The sequence below is a fragment of the Pocillopora damicornis genome, chromosome 7, assembly GCF_964200805.1.
Source record: "Pocillopora damicornis chromosome 7, jaPocDami1.2, whole genome shotgun sequence".
In the NCBI taxonomy this organism is placed as follows: Eukaryota; Metazoa; Cnidaria; class Anthozoa; order Scleractinia; family Pocilloporidae; genus Pocillopora; species Pocillopora damicornis.
In genome coordinates, this window is record NC_142676.1 from 11,630,474 (window position 1) to 11,648,851 (window position 18,378).

The window sequence follows — 18,378 nt, forward strand, 5'->3', positions numbered from 1 at the left end:
AACAGGCGTCGTTTCAGCGTTCTCCTGGCAAGCATGCATGAAAGGGCAAAGGGCAAGTAAAATGTACGCGCGATACATGCGCGAGACTAGCATATGACAAGCGCAAGGCAAATTAAGAATTTGTTCATGCTTAGCGTACGTATATCGAGTTATGGATGCACGCGGGAAGTTTGGAGGGCACGGAAAATGCGTAGGAGTAGCTCGAGGCGCAACCGAGCGCAACTCTAGCTTTTTGAGTACTCTCCAAACTTCCCAGGTGCATCCATAACTCGATATACGCACAGCTAAAAGCATGAGGAAATTCTTTTATAACAGAGCGACAACTGCGCGAAGAAGCCTTTTATTGCGATAGAGAGCAAAATTCTCACAACGCACAAAAAAAAAGTAAACAAACGTAAACATAACAGTAAATGAAAAGCACAAAATCTACGGGGAAAATGGAGAAAATCAAAGCCAAATGAAATCAAGTGACACTAAAAAATGTTTTAAAAGTCAAAGACCTGAAGTTATAAAGGGTTTTGATTGATCAAAATAATGTTTACGCTGCCGTGCACGGCACAATTGGAGAAGGCAGACTGCAGGAAACTTGCAGTTTTCTCCTAGGCAACCACCACACTGTTATTTTGACGTACAGTTATGGCTACTGCAGAAGACTCAGGTTGGCTGCGAACATTGCATTGCTCACGTCATCTTATTTACGCACGGTCGTGCGTAAATAAGATTTTGTTCATAGCGGCTCAATAGGGCTTATATAGGGCAAGCACGCGCGCTATGTTATAAAAAATAATGCTCCTCTTGCGCAACTCCTGACGTTTGCCTCCACTCGCCCTTGGAAAAAAGTTAAACCTGTTCGGCAGACTGAGTTAGACTGTTAGCTTATCATAAGGAATTGCAGAAATATTGATATCAGAGGAACTGGTGTTTCTACTCCTCACCCCGAAAAAAAATGCGTATAGTGTACGTATGTGTGTACTTGGGGAAGATGTAATTCGATAGGAAATGGCGTTTCGTAGCTTGCGAGCAAGCCCTCATCATCGGCGCTGCAATATGCACGTTTCTCCGCCCCCAGAAGATTTTAAACGAGCCGGGGAGGGGTTTGTTGGGGGTTTGCTAAACCCTTTGCAGATGTCACGTTAACCCAAGGCTTCACACTTTCTCGCTTTCCTGGTTATATTTTAATGTCAAGTAAGTACAGTAGGCAGTTATGGTCGATAACTGTGTTTATTAATGCCATGAACAAGAACTCAAGCAAACTTAAGCAGCCAGGTTTGAAAAATTAGCCTCTCGCGAGTAACGAGAGAAACTTAACCGTTGGCGCCGGCGGGCACTTTAGAGTGATTAAAGGTTAAGAAGCTGACATTTTACCGGGCTGAAATTCTTTTACAATAATAATAACAATAATTATTATTTAAGTAGGTTTGAATTTTGCACTGCAAGTTTTTGCCGCTTATAGTAAGTTTTTACGGGCAAATATATACTCTATATAGCACTCAGGTACAATTGAACGCACTGCAAATGGCTACATTATAAATTCGCAAGCGGATCTCGTTGCAAGGAGAAATCGTCAGTATTTTTTATAATGAAACACTAGTGAGTTAGTAAGCATTCGTATTTTTTTTCGGATTTCCACGAGGAACGGGACTTCACTTACGATTAAGCCTTACGTATTAGATAAGCATGAAAGTGTGTTCACATTTCGTATAATTTCACTCTGTTATTAAATGAAATAGTCTTGATTTGATACTCGAGCAATTTAAATGCATTTAGGCCATGCGATGCGAATGTGACCAAGAGTGAGTCACGTAACGTTTACGTGACCAGCTATGATGAAATGACGAAACACTACAGTTACTATGGGATAGTGAACACACAAATACTGAAAGAAAGATGCGAGAATAACGAGGCTTAGCAGACCAGATAAGCAGATGTACAAATCATACGATAAACAAAAAAACAAACACCAAACGTAAGCTTATAAACTTGGCGGTTTTAGAAGTCAGGCCCAAATAGACGGGTCTGAACTGAAAAATTTACAAAAATATTCTAGGGCCATTCGAAACCTTTAACAAATTTACTTTTACTTTTAGAAAAATTCCAGTCGGAGTGGCCTGCAGCCTCGTTCTATATAAAATAATTTGGCAAGTTTCCCTTGTCAACAAACCCACGGAAGGTTACAGTTAAGTAAACAAGGAAAACTGTTCTACAGCCTATCTTTAAAGTTATTTTTAAAAAACTATGTGGCTACAAAATGCATTTTTCAAAACTTACTCTTAACTGTTAACAGCTAACTCGAACCAACATTAAATCGTTAAGAAGTATACGTTTTTACACAATAATGTGTTGGACTCACCTTCGTTCATATCGAACTACATGGCCATTTAAATATTAAATTAATTGTTTACATATTTACAGCGTTAAAAACCATTTAAATACTTCTTTTTTCTTGATGTATTATTTACAAGTCGGCCTTTCAACAGAACCATCACCAGATATTTACTGATGCCTAAAAACATTTGTCTTTTGATAAATAAATTTTCTAGCCGCCGAATTTTAACTGTTGGAGTTATAAAATTGCTTTCAAAAGCTCCACTTTTTTTTTTTCGTGGGTACAATAAATTAATAACAGTGTGAATTGTTTCTTTCTTTTCTTTAAATTATTCATGGAAGGATATATAATAATCACTAATAATTACTTATACGATTATTTCTATTTGTGTACTGTTCCTTTGCACCCGAAATCTCCTCCATTCGTCTTTTGCGCCTTCCTCCTTGGGGGAGAGGGGCGGGGACAAAACTTGTGGAGTAGAACACACAGAGGGCGTGGAGTCGAGCAAACTCGCCCGATTGTATTCAAAGTTTCTTAACTCCGTTGAACGCGTCGACGTGGATGTCGACGACGAAGACGCCGTAGACTCGGTGGAAGTTTGATTATAGTAAGTTCTAGCAGTAGTCAATGGCTTCTCCTGCGTTGTATTTCGTTTCTTTTTCAAAGTAGGCCTTGCAGCTAAACGATTTTCTCTTTTCGCTCGTCTACTTTCCCTCCACTTTCCTCTGATGCACAGTATTAGCAAAAGAATGGCCGCCAACACCACGAGTGATGCAATCAAAGGAATGAGGTAGTCCGGTGCGGCTGTTAAGAGAATAACAAAAAGGAGTTAGATCTCGTAAGTTGGCTGTTGTTCAACTAATTTTCTTCAAAACGTGAACTTGAGTTTCAAAATTAAACTAGAATTACGTCGGTTATCCCTTACTATGTTTAGTTATTGGTCTTAAAACTTCGCGCCACCTTCTCAACCAATCAGACGAAAAACTAGAGCCAATACCCACTCGATTACGCCCGTTTTGCCGCGCACGTGATTTTTTACATGTTTTCATAGCCTACTTATAACATCATCCATTGTTCTGATTGGCCGTGTGACTATACTTTGGGTTTCGTTTTACTTCGCTTTAAGTCGGTCATGTCCTATCCTGGAATTTCCTTCACTCTTACATCTCTCACCTTCCTCTTCGTGGTAGGAAAGAGAAACAGATCTTTCCACAGTGACTTCATCCACAGCTATGAGCACGTTGTAAAGAGTGATATTTATTTCACGGCCTTTTTCAGATGGCACGGACCGTATGTATCGGGCGATATCAATGGCCGCCTTTTCAGCTACTTCCGTTCGCGGAGTGCTGGCCTACAAGAGACAGTAACAATATCTAAGCACTGCTGTTTCTGGCTAAAAGAAAGGAAGATAAAACGTTTGCGCCTGACCAGCGTGCCTAAAAAAAAATTATGAGAAAAACATACAAAACAAAACAGATAACAACAGTTACACTTACCACTGATACAATGACAGTTGATGTTGATCCGTCTTTCCCTCGGCCTTCACAGAGCAGTCGAAGTCTTGCCTTCTCTGCCCATTTTTTCAACATTGGTAGATAACGCAACTGATGGCAAAGTTCTTCCACAAGGGTTCCCTGTTGAAAGAGAATCCAACACATTTAGAATGAGCTTTGATATCGTGATGGAAAATCCATCGCCTATAACTTCAGGGACTTATTTCCGGGTTGTTTGCATGGATCTACTTTGCAGCAAGTCTCCTTCAGAACCGTTGTTTGGTCTCGTCACGCAACGCGCTCTCCCTCCAACGAGACCAAACGACAGCTGCGATAGAGGCTACCGTGTACTACACTGAACTATTTAACCCTCCCGAGGCTTGAACTCAAACAATCAGCCCGCATCATACCCTTCCGTAGCAAATACAACTAAACCTTGCTCAACTGACCTTGGGAAGCTTATCCACTTGGAACACAATGTGAATCTTGGCACAGTCCCCATTCAAATAGGTACTATTGGGAAGGCACGCGCCTTCATTTATTCCGGTAATAATCTTGGCAGTTGATCCACCTTGACATTCTCCCCATCGACCACAAGGAGGGCTGAGGCACTCCGCCGCCGCCTTAGGCACACATTTCGCACCAGTGGGGCAGCTGCCAGCCTGGGTACGATTCAAGCAATTTGGAACACCACAGTCAATTCCAGTGCAGTGCAGCACGCCATAATTGCACGTACACGAGTTACAGTCTTTTGGCACTGTGGTGTTGTGACGCTGAATACCGCCGTCTTTCAGCTTACAGTGTTTCTTATCATGTTCGTCATCTGATGGAATGAATTTTGAACAAATTATTTAAGGAACAACGAAATGAAAGTGAAGTTCACTTAAGCAATACGTCATGCAAATGAGGCCATCCATGCTTTCAACTATCAAGTTGTTCAAACTCTTACCTTGGCAACGATCTCCAAACTTTCCTGGCGGGCAGATACATTCAAAGCCGTTGATTTTATCTTTACAAGTTGCACCACCGCTGCACGGAGACGAGTTACATTCGTTGATGTTGATTTTACAATCTGGTCCCGTAAATCCGGGCGCGCATTCGCAGCGGACCCAGCCCACACCATCGTTGCACGTGCCTCCATTGTGGCAAGGATTGGATGCACAGTCATCGACATCTAAAAGTAGAACAAAGGCCATGAAAAATTAATTCAACTCGGCACCTCCAATATAAGCATAACATTCCTTGAGCTTACCAGGGGTGCGTGGGAAACAGGTTTATATGTGCGTGTAGAGAGATTTATAAATGCAACTTCTTTTCAAGAGTTACTAGCATCTCAATTCTCCGTACAATATCACCCCTGAATTAACCATTACGGTCATGAGAATAAAGGAAATGTTCGCCAACTAAGTAAGTTCTAAATAGGTGAGCAAATTCTCCACGTCAGCAACATAGAAAATGTTTGTAAAGCAGTATAGAGAATATAGATACCGATGTTCAAGCGCTAAGGCTTAACGTTGGGAAGTTGTGCACTTCCAACACAAGAAGAGAGCAAGAGAGAACGCAGAATTTTATTGCACAAATGCGCAATGCTCTACTTACTCTTCTCACACAGGTTTCCTTCCCATGCATCTTTGCAGACACACGAAAAACTCTCTCCATCGCCTGCATTCAAACAAGTGGCACCATTCTGACAAGGTTCGGACGAGCAGGGCTTGGGTGCTAGACAAAAAGGAAAACAATACAACACAAACTATCACGCACGTGTGCTGCCACTTTTAAAAAATACTCTATCTAAAAGGCAATTTTAATTGAACTTTTTTTTCAACTTCAGAAAGCTTTTAACATTTCCGAACCGAAACAGTAAACAATATAAGAAAAACGGCCGACAGGCTGTGCCTAAAATGTTTCCGTACATAATATTATAAGCTAAAGCTATGACGCAAAAAAAATATGGGCACTCTGTGTATTTAGGCCATAATCACTTTCTTATCTAAAGAACAGAATGTTTGTCGCCCAATCCATGGCTACCTTGATGGTAAAATTTTTGTCAAGTGTAATTTGCAGATTACCATCTTAGCTGTGATTTTAATTTGAAAGATTGAGCTTAAAACGCTGTGATGAAATTGGACCGGAGATGGCATCAAACACGCTTCCACTTGCGTCAGTAACAGAAAACATCGGGCACAAACAATAGGCACATCAAGAACTTAATGAAAATGTGCAGACATCGTCATTTAGATCTTAACATGATCTCAATGGAAAGGCGTATCATTAGCCATTGTAAATTCAATTACACGCATTTGCGGTTCCATCCGTTTAGAATACTCCAAATGCTGCGCACGTTCTGGGGAACGCGCCCTTTATTTTAATCAAAAGATCACGCTTTGAAAGAACACTCAAGAGTAGATGCAACAGAAGGTTTATAAAAGAGATCGCGATGTGTGGAGACCAATTGAAGCGCACATGTTGCCGCGTTTGATTTGTGTGATACGACAATAAAGCCACAAAACGAATGAACAGAACAACAGGTGTTCATTAGCAAAACAATAGGGTTCTTTGAAACAACGAAAAAGGGAGTTGTGAGCTGTGCTGTCCAAACTCATTCATCACAATGTTATCGATCATTTTTCCACGGGTGGTTGAAAAACAAGTCTCAATACACCACCAGTTTAAAAAAAAATTATGTCAATGAAATAATGAAACAAAGAAAACAAAGAACGTCGATAAAATAAAAAACGATGATAAATCTTGTAGAACGTCTTACCTAATTGACAGATCCTTCCTGAAAATCCGTTTTGACAACCGCATTGAAAATCGTCTCCTGTATCGGTGCATAACCCTCCATTTTGACAAGGATTGCCATCACAGTGCGATGTTGCTGTTGACATTTTTTAAAGAAATTTTAAATTACACTCTAACAAAATTAACATCCAGTGTAAGCAATTACAAACAAAAATTGAAATTCTCAAATTCCGGATCCTATTTATCATGCAAAACGTCACACGTTCTTACTTGATTGACACATTTTTCCTTTCCACGGGTGGGGACATTTGCAAACATATCCGTTGACTAAGTCAGTACAGTTCCCGCCATTTCGACAAGGATTCGAGTTACACTCATTAATATCTGTTAAAGAAAGAGTGAACAAGATACAAGCGTAAGATATTGCAAATAAAAAAAAATTGGTACATAAATAACGCTCCCAGATGACGAGGAGTAGGAAATCATAGCGTAAACATTTTACAACGACTTTATGAGGCGACTGAATCATATTCTCTCAAAAAAGGAGCAGTGTAGTACGGCAGTGTTCAAAACAGTAACAAAATATGCTTCGTATGATTTCTGGGGCCTTGATTCAATGAAAAAAGCTGATTCTCTTTCAGATGATTTTCCCTAAAGTCCAATTGATTCTCTTCAAAAAAATAAATGGAGTTGTAAACACAATAAATTAAAGAACAAAACACTTGAATACCTTTTTCACAGTAGACGCCCTCCCAGCCATCGCCACACACACATGTATAATTTCCATCGCCATCGAGACAACTTGCTCCATTTTTACAAGTGTGGTTCTTGCAATGGTCAATTTCTAACGAGGGAAATCATCTTTACATCAGAATCAATTTTCACATCAGAACAAAGAAATAGATGTGATCGCCTACATACGACCTTAACATACATCTCCTTACACACGCACTTACTTAAGTGACAGTGGTGTCCAGTATGCTCTTTGTCACATTTGCATCTAAATTTTTCCACACCGACATTTTCACAGGTTCCATGAGCTCCACATACGCCGGAATCTCTCAAAAATGAGGATCCATTCACTAAAACAGGCTCCAAGCATGGATCGATCACTAATAAAAATTAAAACAGAAATAACACGAGTAAGGTAGAGAATTTATATGTCGAAATTTTGTAGTAAAGAAAATGGGTTTTGACGTTGGGAAACTTCATGGATGCATCGATAGAGACCAACAAGCTGAATTGCTATTCAGACATCAACACAGCATAGAACATGGTGATAATTTTTACGAATTTACCTTGATCGCAAACGTCTCCCCGAGTTCCTACTGGACATACACAATGAAAACTGTTGTCCTTGTCTACGCAGCTACCTCCATTGCGACATGGACTAGAAAGACACTCGTCGATATTGATTTCACATCGTAATCCCGCAAACCCAGGCAAACAGCTACAAGAAGCTTTTCCTGCAATATTGTTGCATGTACCACCATTGGTACAAGTGACATTAGCACAGTAATCGATTCGCGTTGCGCAGTTAGGCCCAGAGAAACCAACTGCACATGAACAGGCATAACTAACACCAATCTTTTGACATGTCGCGCCATTGTGACACGGATTGGAGTCACAGGCATCAATCTCAGTTTCACATCTCTGTCCGGTAAAGCCAGTGGGGCAACTACAAGTGATCATCCCAACACCTTGGCTGCATGTGCCATTGTTAACACAAGATTCGTTGGTGCATTTGTTGATGGGGACATCACATTCAGCTCCAGTAAACTCTGGCCTGCAATAACAATCGCAACAACAAAACATGTGGGCAAATGTTCAACACAAGTGCATGCACGCTAAAAAACATCTGAGTTTCCACAGAAGGGTTCGCACTCTTGGCAGTTCTGATTTTGCACCCAAACTATCTACAGTCTACAAACTGAGCTAGAGACTACAAAGAGCATGTTGTAAGCTTGTCCATAGAGTTGTCGTTAGGTTGATATTTTATCACACGTCAAATACCAATTTCGGTACTACCAGAGATAATGCATTTTTATAACATTGTAAACTAGCCTTCTATATATTTGATACTCTTTTAAATCTTTCTTTTAACGTCTCAGTTCTTACTGATGCAAGTAAATTCTGGCAATTAAAAACTGCCAAAAGAAAACAAAATTGATGTAACTGATTTCATATCTCACCTGCATTGACACTGGTATCCGTTGAGTCTGTCCAGACAAGTTCCACCATTGCGACAAGGACTCAATGTACCACAATCATTCACATTGTGATCACAGTTTACTCCAGTGTATCCCGCAGCACATATACATTGATAGCCATCTGTTTTATCAACACATGTTGCCGAGCCATGACAAGGCGAGCTAATGCACGAGTCTAAGTCAACTTGGCAAGTTGATCCTGAAAAACCAGTTGGGCAGACACATTTAAATCCATTGGCTGCATCCACACATGTACCACCGTTTTGACACGTCGCTGTCAAGCACTCATTGATGTCAGTTTCACAATATGAGCCAGTGTAGCCTGGAGGACAATGACAGATATCAGAGCCATCAGCGTTTTTAACGCATGTGGCTCCATGCTGACAAGGGTATGGGTCGCAACTATTAGGTGTTGTTGCCAACATTGAACAATTTCTGCCAGTATACCCTGCACTACAAGAACACTTGTAGTCATTAAGTAAGTCCGTGCATGTTCCATGGACGCAAGGTGAAGGCTGGCATTCATTTACTGCAACTTGACAATTTTTTCCTGAAAATCCAGTTTTGCAAATGCAACTGTAGTTCTGAATGCCATCTTTACACACTCCACTATAAGTACATGGGATAGACTGGCAGTCATCGATATTGGTCTCGCAATCCTTGCCAGTAAATCCAACGGGACAGTTACACCTGTAATCATTCAACAAGTCCACGCATGTTCCACCATTTCTACACTGTCCTACACAATCGTTGATACCTGGTAAAAGAAAATACCCAAGCCACATGAAATTCATTCCTGTTGCTAGTTGCATTGCAGATACTATGCTACTATGCCATACATTTGCACAGATGTGCAATGGAAATACAAGAACAATACTCACTCTCATTGCAGTTTCTACCCTTCCATCCTTCCTTGCATTCACAAGCATAGTCATTTACCAAGTTAACACACTTCAGAGCATTGGAGCATGGTTTGGCTGCACATTCATCAATGTCTGTTAAAATTAGATAAGATTATAAATTTATTGAATTAAGGCAGTTTTACAATCCTATGATCAAATTAACAAAACTCTGTGTTCTTTAGTTTGTTGAATAAGTTCAGGAACCAAAATTTTGCAAGCAGTCTGTATTTCCCTTAGGGAGGGGCAAGAAGAGATGATGGGACATTGAGAAGGGACAAAATAATGAAATAGCGGTCATGGTCATGTCAAAGTCCTTCCTAATCTAATATCAATTATATGCTTGCTTTTCCTTAATGTTTGTTGGACCATTAGGAAGAAAAAATAAAAAAAACAATTCAAAAAGGAGAACAACTAACCTTGACCACACATGTGTCCTGTCCAGCCTGGTAAACATTTACACTGGTAACCCTGGCCATTGTTAATGCATGTTCCATTATTCTGACAAGGTCGACTTTGACAGTCCCTACCTAAAAAACACATTCAACAATTTAAGAATTATTCCTGTACAAAAACGTAATTTCATTTTAACAAATACTGAGACACCCAACTTTGCAAAGTTAAGCTTACTTATTTCACAAGTGGGCCCAGCCCAACCTGGCGGACAGTTACAGCGGAAATCACTGGCATCATTATGACAAGTTCCATTATTCTTGCAAGGAGATGATCCACAAAAGTCAATTGCTGTCTCGCAGTTGACCCCAGTAAATCCAGCTTGACATTCACATCTGTACTGATTGGCTTCTGTGTTATAACATATTCCTCCATTCTTGCAAGGTTTTTCTCTGCATTTGTTCAGATCTGTCAAAAAATTAAGCACCATCAGACCGGAAATCTGTGAAGCTACAACAATACAAAGGCAGATAGACGAGATTTAAGAATGAAACACAACCCTATTGAACACTAGCTTCTTTTACCTTCATCACAAAGAATTCCACCCCATTGCGGCTGACAGTTGCACTGCCATGGCTGACTGCAAGTTCCATGAGAACAGCCTGGGTAGGGCCGACATTCGTCGCAAAGTTCCCCTTTCCAGCCTGAGTTACAGCTGAAACAAACACAACCCATTTCAAAAAAATTAACATTGAATTGCAATGAACACTTAACACAGTTGATAAGTAACATGACCATGTCACCAAACAAGACTTATTCTTATTAAGAAAAAAAAATTAACCCCAAAATGTCACCACTTACTTGCATTCACCTGGAACACTACAAGTACCATGCACTGGATCACAGCCTGTTTTACAGATTGCTAGAGAAGAAAAAAACACAATATGTTATGTTTACCTGTACTTTATAGCTTTTTAATGGCACAATTGTAAAGAAACTGATCAGTTTTAAGTGCGTTGATACTTACCTGTATCGCACAAATGCCCTCTCCATCCAGGCAAACAAACTTTTTTCCCATTCTCATTGCAAGAATAATGTCCAAATGTGTCATTTCGTGGTTTGCACAACTCAGTACAAGTCTTCCCATAGTAATATTTGTCGCATACCACCCTTAATCTGTAACTAATTGTTGCTGCAGGGCCATTGTATGTATGAATTACCCATGTCTTGTTTGGAAGTAGTGTACCTCGCTGGGTTGCTCTATCTATGAGTTCACGGTTGCCTAATAGGGGAAAAAGAGGCAGTTTGTTGATTAAAGTTAAGCAAAAGCCCCAATAATTTTAGTTCACCTCAAGGCAAGTTTGAGAAAAATTCAACAAAGAGTACATGAAGGTCATTCAATACCTCCCCAAGTATTAGTAAATTTTTAGTATATTCTAACTACATTCAACTGGAGAGCTGAGTTTGCTGTTTCCTTCAATATTCATGAAAACAGATAGATTTGAAGTTGTGCCATATTGGCAATTCATGGAAGATACAGACAAAAACTCCATTTATTCCACAGGAGGATTAAAAGAGAGATTGCACATTAAAATAACATAACTCATTTCATTTTGTTGAGAGACAGAACTTGCCAAGATATGGATTGAAAACAATCTTCTGCATATTTCCATAACAACTTCATGTATGGTAACAATATTGAATGAAGATATCCATTAGGACAATGCATTTATTAAAAAGTATGAAAGGCTTCAGTCATGCAAGAAAAAGTCTTATACGCTTTGCACCATTCAGGTAGAGATGAATCTTACTTGAGTTATCTGCATCCCATGCTTCCAGAATTAGGTAGTATGTGGTCTGAAATGAGAGAAAACAGCATATGACCAGTTTAGCACTTGCATGACACACATAAGTTTTCTGTTAGGTGATGACAATAACTCAAGCACAATAGATGCTGTTTCCCAGCACTAAGCATTCAGAAATTAAAACGTGACTCACATTATGAAGAGAAATTACAGATAATCAAGAAACTCAATGCTCTTGGCATAAAAAAAGATGTGAAAGGAACAATGATCACAAATTCAGAATAAAACTTGAAATTTTTCTTTTTCATATAAGAGACAAATCAGAGGATTTTCAGAAACTAATTTCAAAATATTTGAAATTCCTTCCAACAGCTGCTTTGAAAATATTAGGCAACCTTTCAATCAGTATTTTCCCAGCTTTGTTAGCGCAAACACTGTCATACATTCAGAGCATAATGGACATTAAAGACAAAAAAGTGTTATGAAAAAAGGAATTTTTCAATAAAATATATAGAGCAGAGGCCATCATATAAAACATGTGAAAAAACATGTTCACCTTAGGTTGTGGTTCTTACAAATAAACACAAACAAATGAGTTGCACATAGATTTCCTGATAACTTAAACTATGAGAGTTATGAACTTGGCTATAAAGTCAAGTTTAAAACCCTTGATGACAATAACATTTAATACGTGTATGTAAAATTTAGCTAAAGTTGTTTACTCTCAACCTAACATTGCTCCATACAAATTCTATTCTTTTTTTGCTTTATTTAAAAATTCCACTCTTTTGAATCCCCTCCATGAAAAAAAAAAAGATGTCACAGATTCTGAGAGTTGTAACAATTTTTATACTACTCTGTTGATTAAAAATTTAGTATTTATCAATGTGTCATTTATTATTCAACTTATTATCACAAACAAAAGATTTGAAGTTAAAAGATTTTTAGAAAGACGACTGAGACTCAAATGCAACACAAGAAATACTATGGCAAATATGAATTCAGAGATTCCTTGATAAGAGGAACAGTTACAAATCACAATATTTTCTATAACAAGCTTTTTTGGTGAAAAAGTTCATCATTAAATAGAGTATTTATTTTTTTTTTTGTGACAGAGTGATTCTGCAATTCCAAAACTCACTTCATTCAATTTCAAAATGAAGATATTCAAGAGCAAAGTTCCATACCAAAACAAAGAACGTAAAGTTATATGCACACATTTTAGAAATTTGGCTAGGAATTCTGAGGGAATGCTAGCTTCCAGCAAGAGTTTTCATAATAAATGACTAACACCTTTGAAACACTAGCCTAGTGAGAAGTTCCAAGAAAATTTTTGAAACTCTGACTGGATCCATAAATGAACTAGTTTCAAGCTAAACTGTTACACAAGACAAATTTCCTCCAAAGTAAGCACAGGAAAGATCATAATATGATACCATTCCTGCCATGGTCTTAATTAAATTTGGAAAAAATGGGGAGAAAATAGCACCTGTAAATTCAAACATTGCTTACATGAGAATTTATGGTCACAAAAGCAACCCATGGATCTTACTAGAAATGTTTACAAAGGGGGGTTAAGTTCGAAAGTTAATTTGCAATCTTCTCTCATTTCTTATGCATCTGAAACGAACACAGGCTTAAGATCATCAGGTTCACACTGCTAGCAGCCATATTCCAATAAAGAGCATGCCTTGTAGAAGTACTGGTAATACAACACTGACATGTACTTCCAAACACAAGTCCTCTTTTGTTACAAATGGACCAAGCTACTTTTGACAGCTGAATAAATTTCTACAGTGCAAATAAGAAATATGATTGATTCTGTTTCTTCCCAAATTGTTTACCTAAGAAGAGAGAAACTATTCTTTCAATAAAACTAACACAAAACTTGCAGAATCAATAAGACTGATCCATTTTTTCATTCTATAAACCTATTTTAAGAGACTGAGAACGATTGAGAATTGTTTGGGAAATAGTTATTCGGCACTGCAAAATTTTATCTCAGTCTGGTAAAAGGAGGAAACCATAATGTATTTTGGCTTATTTGCAATTCATGCTTCACATTAAGTCTTGTGTTTCAATCTAACACATCTATATTTCCAACATTGTTGATAGCACAAAGATCAAAAAAAGAAAATTTACACACATCTTTAAGAAACAATAAAATTATATTGGACTTAACATTTTTGGCTTTTAAGGCAGACTAATGATTTGACTTCTTATGTGTTATCAGGAATAAGCTAAGGATGTTTTTGACTGACTCAAAACAATTAATTAGTGGCACATAAATTTTAAGGTATAACTCTTTATTAAGTCCCCTTAAAAAGACACAGCAAATATTTGAAATTATAAAAAACTCACTTTGCGAGCTTTGTAATGAAATGATGTAAAGTTACAGGTTCTGGAAAAACCTATCTAAGCTTTTAGTTGTAGCAAATAGTCATATGCTAAACAGTAAAGCAAATAAAACTAAAATTAATTCAAAATTCAAAGAGCAGACAGCAAAATTCCAAACATCTCACAGCAATTTCTAATGCTTTACATAAAGCTGAAGGGAAATTACAAAACATTCCATGGACAAAATTTTAGATTATTTTGACATTTACCACTGTAAAAGATAACTTTTTTCTCCAATGCTCTGACCTCATGGATACCATATAATCACAAGCATTAAGATGCCACAGGCAGTGGACAAAAACCACAAAGAACACAAGGTCTCATAAGTAAAGGATTAATCTATTTTGAGTGGAATTTGATATGTATTCTTTGATCACAATCGGACACCATGCAGATAATATAAAGAAAACTAATAAAAAAACACTAGATGACCCAAACAATTTTCACAGTCACAGCAAACTAGCAAATTTTGTAAAATCAAAAGCCCTTAGGAATTCCTTGTAAAAGGTAATCTAAAGCGCTCCCGCGCAACGAGAAATGAAATAAATATATTTTCATCAAGTCCGTCAACTGGGAATTGTATTCTTCTAAAACATAATTCGGCACATGTGTCACTTCTATTCAATGAAGAGAAATGATGAAAAAGAGGTTTAATGAAATCAACAAACCACCGCGATCTACCCGAGTTAATAAAAGGCTCTTGTGTCGATCATGAAACCCACGAATCGAAATCAAACAATGCTGAAGGAGACAGAATAAAGATCAACTCCATTGGCAACCAGTCATTTCTCTAGAGCATGCTATCAATTGAAAGTTTAATTGCATTGTAATACTTCCAGTAGGTACGAAGTAACGAATCGAGAATTATTTATTTAGGGCCCGGTGAACGTGGGAAAGTCGAAAATAAACAATTTCGCATGCGTTAATATCTTGAAATATACATCTATGAAATTGACAAGTCGGAAGCCCACAACACTTCGTTTCTATTGCAGGTGAAGCTAAACACTCAACGAATAATTCGCGCCTCGGCCATGCGGCTTCGACGCTGATTCTTTGATTTTTCCAGTCAGTAGCTATCATTGTGTTGCAAATACAACGTAACTCCCATAATTAACATAATTCTCACAAAAGGCTGTCAAACTGAAGACACGTGGCCCAGAAACTACGCTACAATCTAGGATAAACAACCTTAAAAATCTCTAATGCGATGCTCTCAGAGAAAATAAGTTTGAAACAGGTTTTGCCCAGCGCGGCCTGTTTAAATAGTTGCAGCTGTATTTATTTCTTCGATTTTTCGCGGAGACGAAGTTGTCGATTCTGTAAAATGAACGTGCTTCTCTGAGAGGCTTCCGAGAGCCAATGAGAGAATTGATTTTTTGAAATGCAAACTTCCAAGTGAAATGATTGTTCGTGGGAGCGTGCTCCCAGCGGTCGCATTTACGATTAATACAGCTCCTATAAAAATCTCTTTAAAAAAATTTCCAAATAATTTCCTTACAACACTCTCTCTTTTTTGGCTAAAAGCGGCTGTTAGACGCGGTTACATTAAATTTTTATTATTGAAAAACATATCCCATCTGCGTGAACGTCGCATAAATTTAATCCACATTATTACGCTGAATTTTCTTCAGATTTAAAAAAAATAACGGAAATCGTCAAACAAAGTGACACCAAAACCCATGGTATTCTAAGATAACATTGAACAGGATTTACAATGACTTACCAGCCATGAAAACTCGAAGCGTAGAGAAATCGGGTTGCGAAAACCACTCGGCGATGTAGTGTTCGTAAATGTGATCGAACTCCCTCCTAATACAGCAGTTGTGTGCTCGCCAAATGTACAAGCACCCGTTGGCGAAACAGATTGCGAGTATTGCTTGAGACAAACTCTGAAGAATGTGTCGCACTCGTCCAGGCATTGATGTTGTCCTCGATATATTGTGCGACTCCCATCACAGCAGCTACCATCGTATTTCTCACCTCTAATATTTTGTATCGAAACCAAGTGGATTTCGAATGTGCCCGCTCCGGTGACAATCTGCGAAAAAGGAACACAAGTAAAAATTCGTTTATAAGTCAGACTCGCAAAAACTTTTCCAGACGTGAGCATTACACCTGACCAAAACACGAGAATTCACCACTTAGCTAGCACAAGGTCTACCTGCACATGAATGAATTGAAGTAGCAGTTCGAAAAATACACTTTTAAGAAGCAGGCCGACGGCCATCGCTTAAATCACTATGTAGAATTTAGTGTAGCCTTGGGAATTGCGGCCGAAATTTGGTGTTCTTCTGCGTGCGACATGAAAGGCCGCCCTGTCGATGCGATGCGAGCTCAGCTCACTTGCAAATCATAAGATTCAGTGTGATTATGAAAAACAGAAGACAGATGTGGTGTTGTTGAAGGCGCGGTAATGTTAATGAGCATGCGTAGATTAATTAGTGACGCAACATGATACCCATGGGTACACTTATGTCCTCTAAAATTGGCGTGGATTGGCTAAACAGAAGAGAACTGTAAACATTTTCCACAAGAAATTTATTCCTAGCTTCTTGCAATCTTTTAACACCACTCTTGAAATGACCTTGATAAGGCATATCACGTTTCTTCCAGTTGGTCTTCGCTAATTCCCTTACAGCAGGCTCGGAAATATCTTTAATTTTATCGCGTTAATTCATCTGCACATCAAGCTTAGGGATAATCCATGTTAGCGGAAAATTCACTACGCCAAAGCCGGAGAAGATTTTTACCTCAAACACATTTAATAAACGAAACTATTAAAGCTATTTACGATCACGGCGCAGAGAAGGCAAAAAGGCAAAAGGCCGCACAGGATTTGAATATCTATAAATTCACCTGCAGAAATCAGACAATTCCGTAATATCTGCGCCGAAAATAATCATTGTCTGAGATTTTATTATGCTTTTACATTAAAGCAACTAGCGGCATATTAGAATGCCGCGAAAAGGATTTTAAATGTTTACAGGAAAAGGCTAAACTAAATAGTGTGGTTTGCATTTAACAAATGGTAATAGGAAACACTGAGTACACAATACATACGGCGCGTGCCACCAAAGACTGGAGAAGAATAGGGACGCGTCTCGCTTGTTTTATGGGTGATAGACGCCAAGCAAAGTCCCTTGCGGACAACACACAGTGCTGCACCTGGGTTCAACAAGGCAAGCTGATCAGTGCATAATCACAAAGAAAATAAAAGCACAGACTTTGCTCTCAGTTTTTGGGACTTTTAACCCCTGAGACCACCTACAGAGAAGAATTGGTCCCAACCTGTCCGATTTACAAGAGCATCAATAGGGATAAAGCACGTTAGATGCAAGATATACAGTCCAAGAGCCACTTTTAGATAACAACCACACCAGAACTCTGTCATTCGGTGACAGGACAGTGCTGCGCAAAAAACGAGCGGATTTCGTAACACGAATTGATGCCTCATCCTGAATAGCGATTAATGAGTACGGCGCGTGTCAGTAAGAGAATATGGATTTAATTGCTTCTAATTATAACCTCTTTAGAGATGCTCTTGGTTCAGCACTGACGCCTGGAAACCAGCACAGAGGAACGTCAGGAAGGTTTTTAAGTCGTATTCTCGTCACGTCGAACAGTTGGTGATTATTTCTTAGCACGGGAAAGCTTCGACATGAGGAGAACTGGCTCGGTTTGGCGCTGTGACAGTGCGGAGTTGTTACGTGAGAAGTTTCTTCCTCAAAAAGGTCTACAAACATTGACGCACGATACAGGGACAATTTGTGGTTCGCTCTGGCCTCAAGTACGTGCAAAGTTAATTACAAGTACAAATACCGACTTATGGAGAGGCAACGTGATAAAATTTTTCTGCGGTCTGGCCAATAATTATCACATCTAGCCACAGAAAAGCTGCAGAGTTGATCAATTGTCTGATAAGCGACAGGAGTGACGAAAAACATTGAGATTAACTCTGGTTCAAGACAATTTAATTTGTGATGACCTATGGCATGGCAGCAACGTGAATCATCCTGGAGAAACTAAAGAGGTATCAAATGGAGCTGAAGACACTTTCCTCTTCAATTAAGTGTGTGGTGCGAACTTTTCAGAAATCCAGTTACCGACGTGTAC

At 38.8% G+C, this 18,378-nt stretch overlaps 1 protein-coding gene across 5 annotated transcripts in view; it reads right to left on the reverse strand.

The window, feature by feature from the left end:
• Positions 1-1,205: 1,205 nt before the first annotated feature.
• The window catches only part of LOC113687062 (uncharacterized), a 42,339-nt gene continuing 25,166 nt past the window's right edge, over positions 1,206-18,378 (reverse strand). For 4 of the 5 annotated variants that reach the window (XM_089213161.1, XM_089213162.1, XM_027204764.2 and 1 more), the window contains 20 exons: positions 15,989-16,303; positions 11,875-11,920; positions 11,091-11,345; positions 10,925-10,985; positions 10,648-10,778; positions 10,301-10,531; positions 10,090-10,200; positions 9,653-9,766; positions 8,754-9,528; positions 7,860-8,347; positions 7,518-7,673; positions 7,292-7,405; positions 6,832-6,945; positions 6,584-6,697; positions 5,419-5,538; positions 4,769-4,993; positions 4,269-4,642; positions 3,823-3,960; positions 3,500-3,677; positions 1,206-3,130 (listed from right to left, as the gene is read on the reverse strand). In XM_089213161.1, coding sequence (XP_089069287.1) covers positions 2,694-3,130; positions 3,500-3,677; positions 3,823-3,960; positions 4,269-4,642; positions 4,769-4,993; positions 5,419-5,538; positions 6,584-6,697; positions 6,832-6,945; positions 7,292-7,405; positions 7,518-7,673; positions 7,860-8,347; positions 8,754-9,528; positions 9,653-9,766; positions 10,090-10,200; positions 10,301-10,531; positions 10,648-10,778; positions 10,925-10,985; positions 11,091-11,345; positions 11,875-11,920; positions 15,989-16,303 — 4,497 coding nt within the window. In that variant the 3' untranslated portion in view covers positions 1,206-2,693. Of the gene's footprint in view, positions 3,131-3,499; positions 3,678-3,822; positions 3,961-4,268; positions 4,643-4,768; positions 4,994-5,418; positions 5,539-6,583; positions 6,698-6,831; positions 6,946-7,291; positions 7,406-7,517; positions 7,674-7,859; positions 8,348-8,753; positions 9,529-9,652; positions 9,767-10,089; positions 10,201-10,300; positions 10,532-10,647; positions 10,779-10,924; positions 10,986-11,090; positions 11,346-11,874; positions 11,921-15,988; positions 16,304-16,426; positions 16,688-18,378 lie in introns of those variants that run through there. The other variant, XM_027204765.2, reaches the window with a different exon arrangement.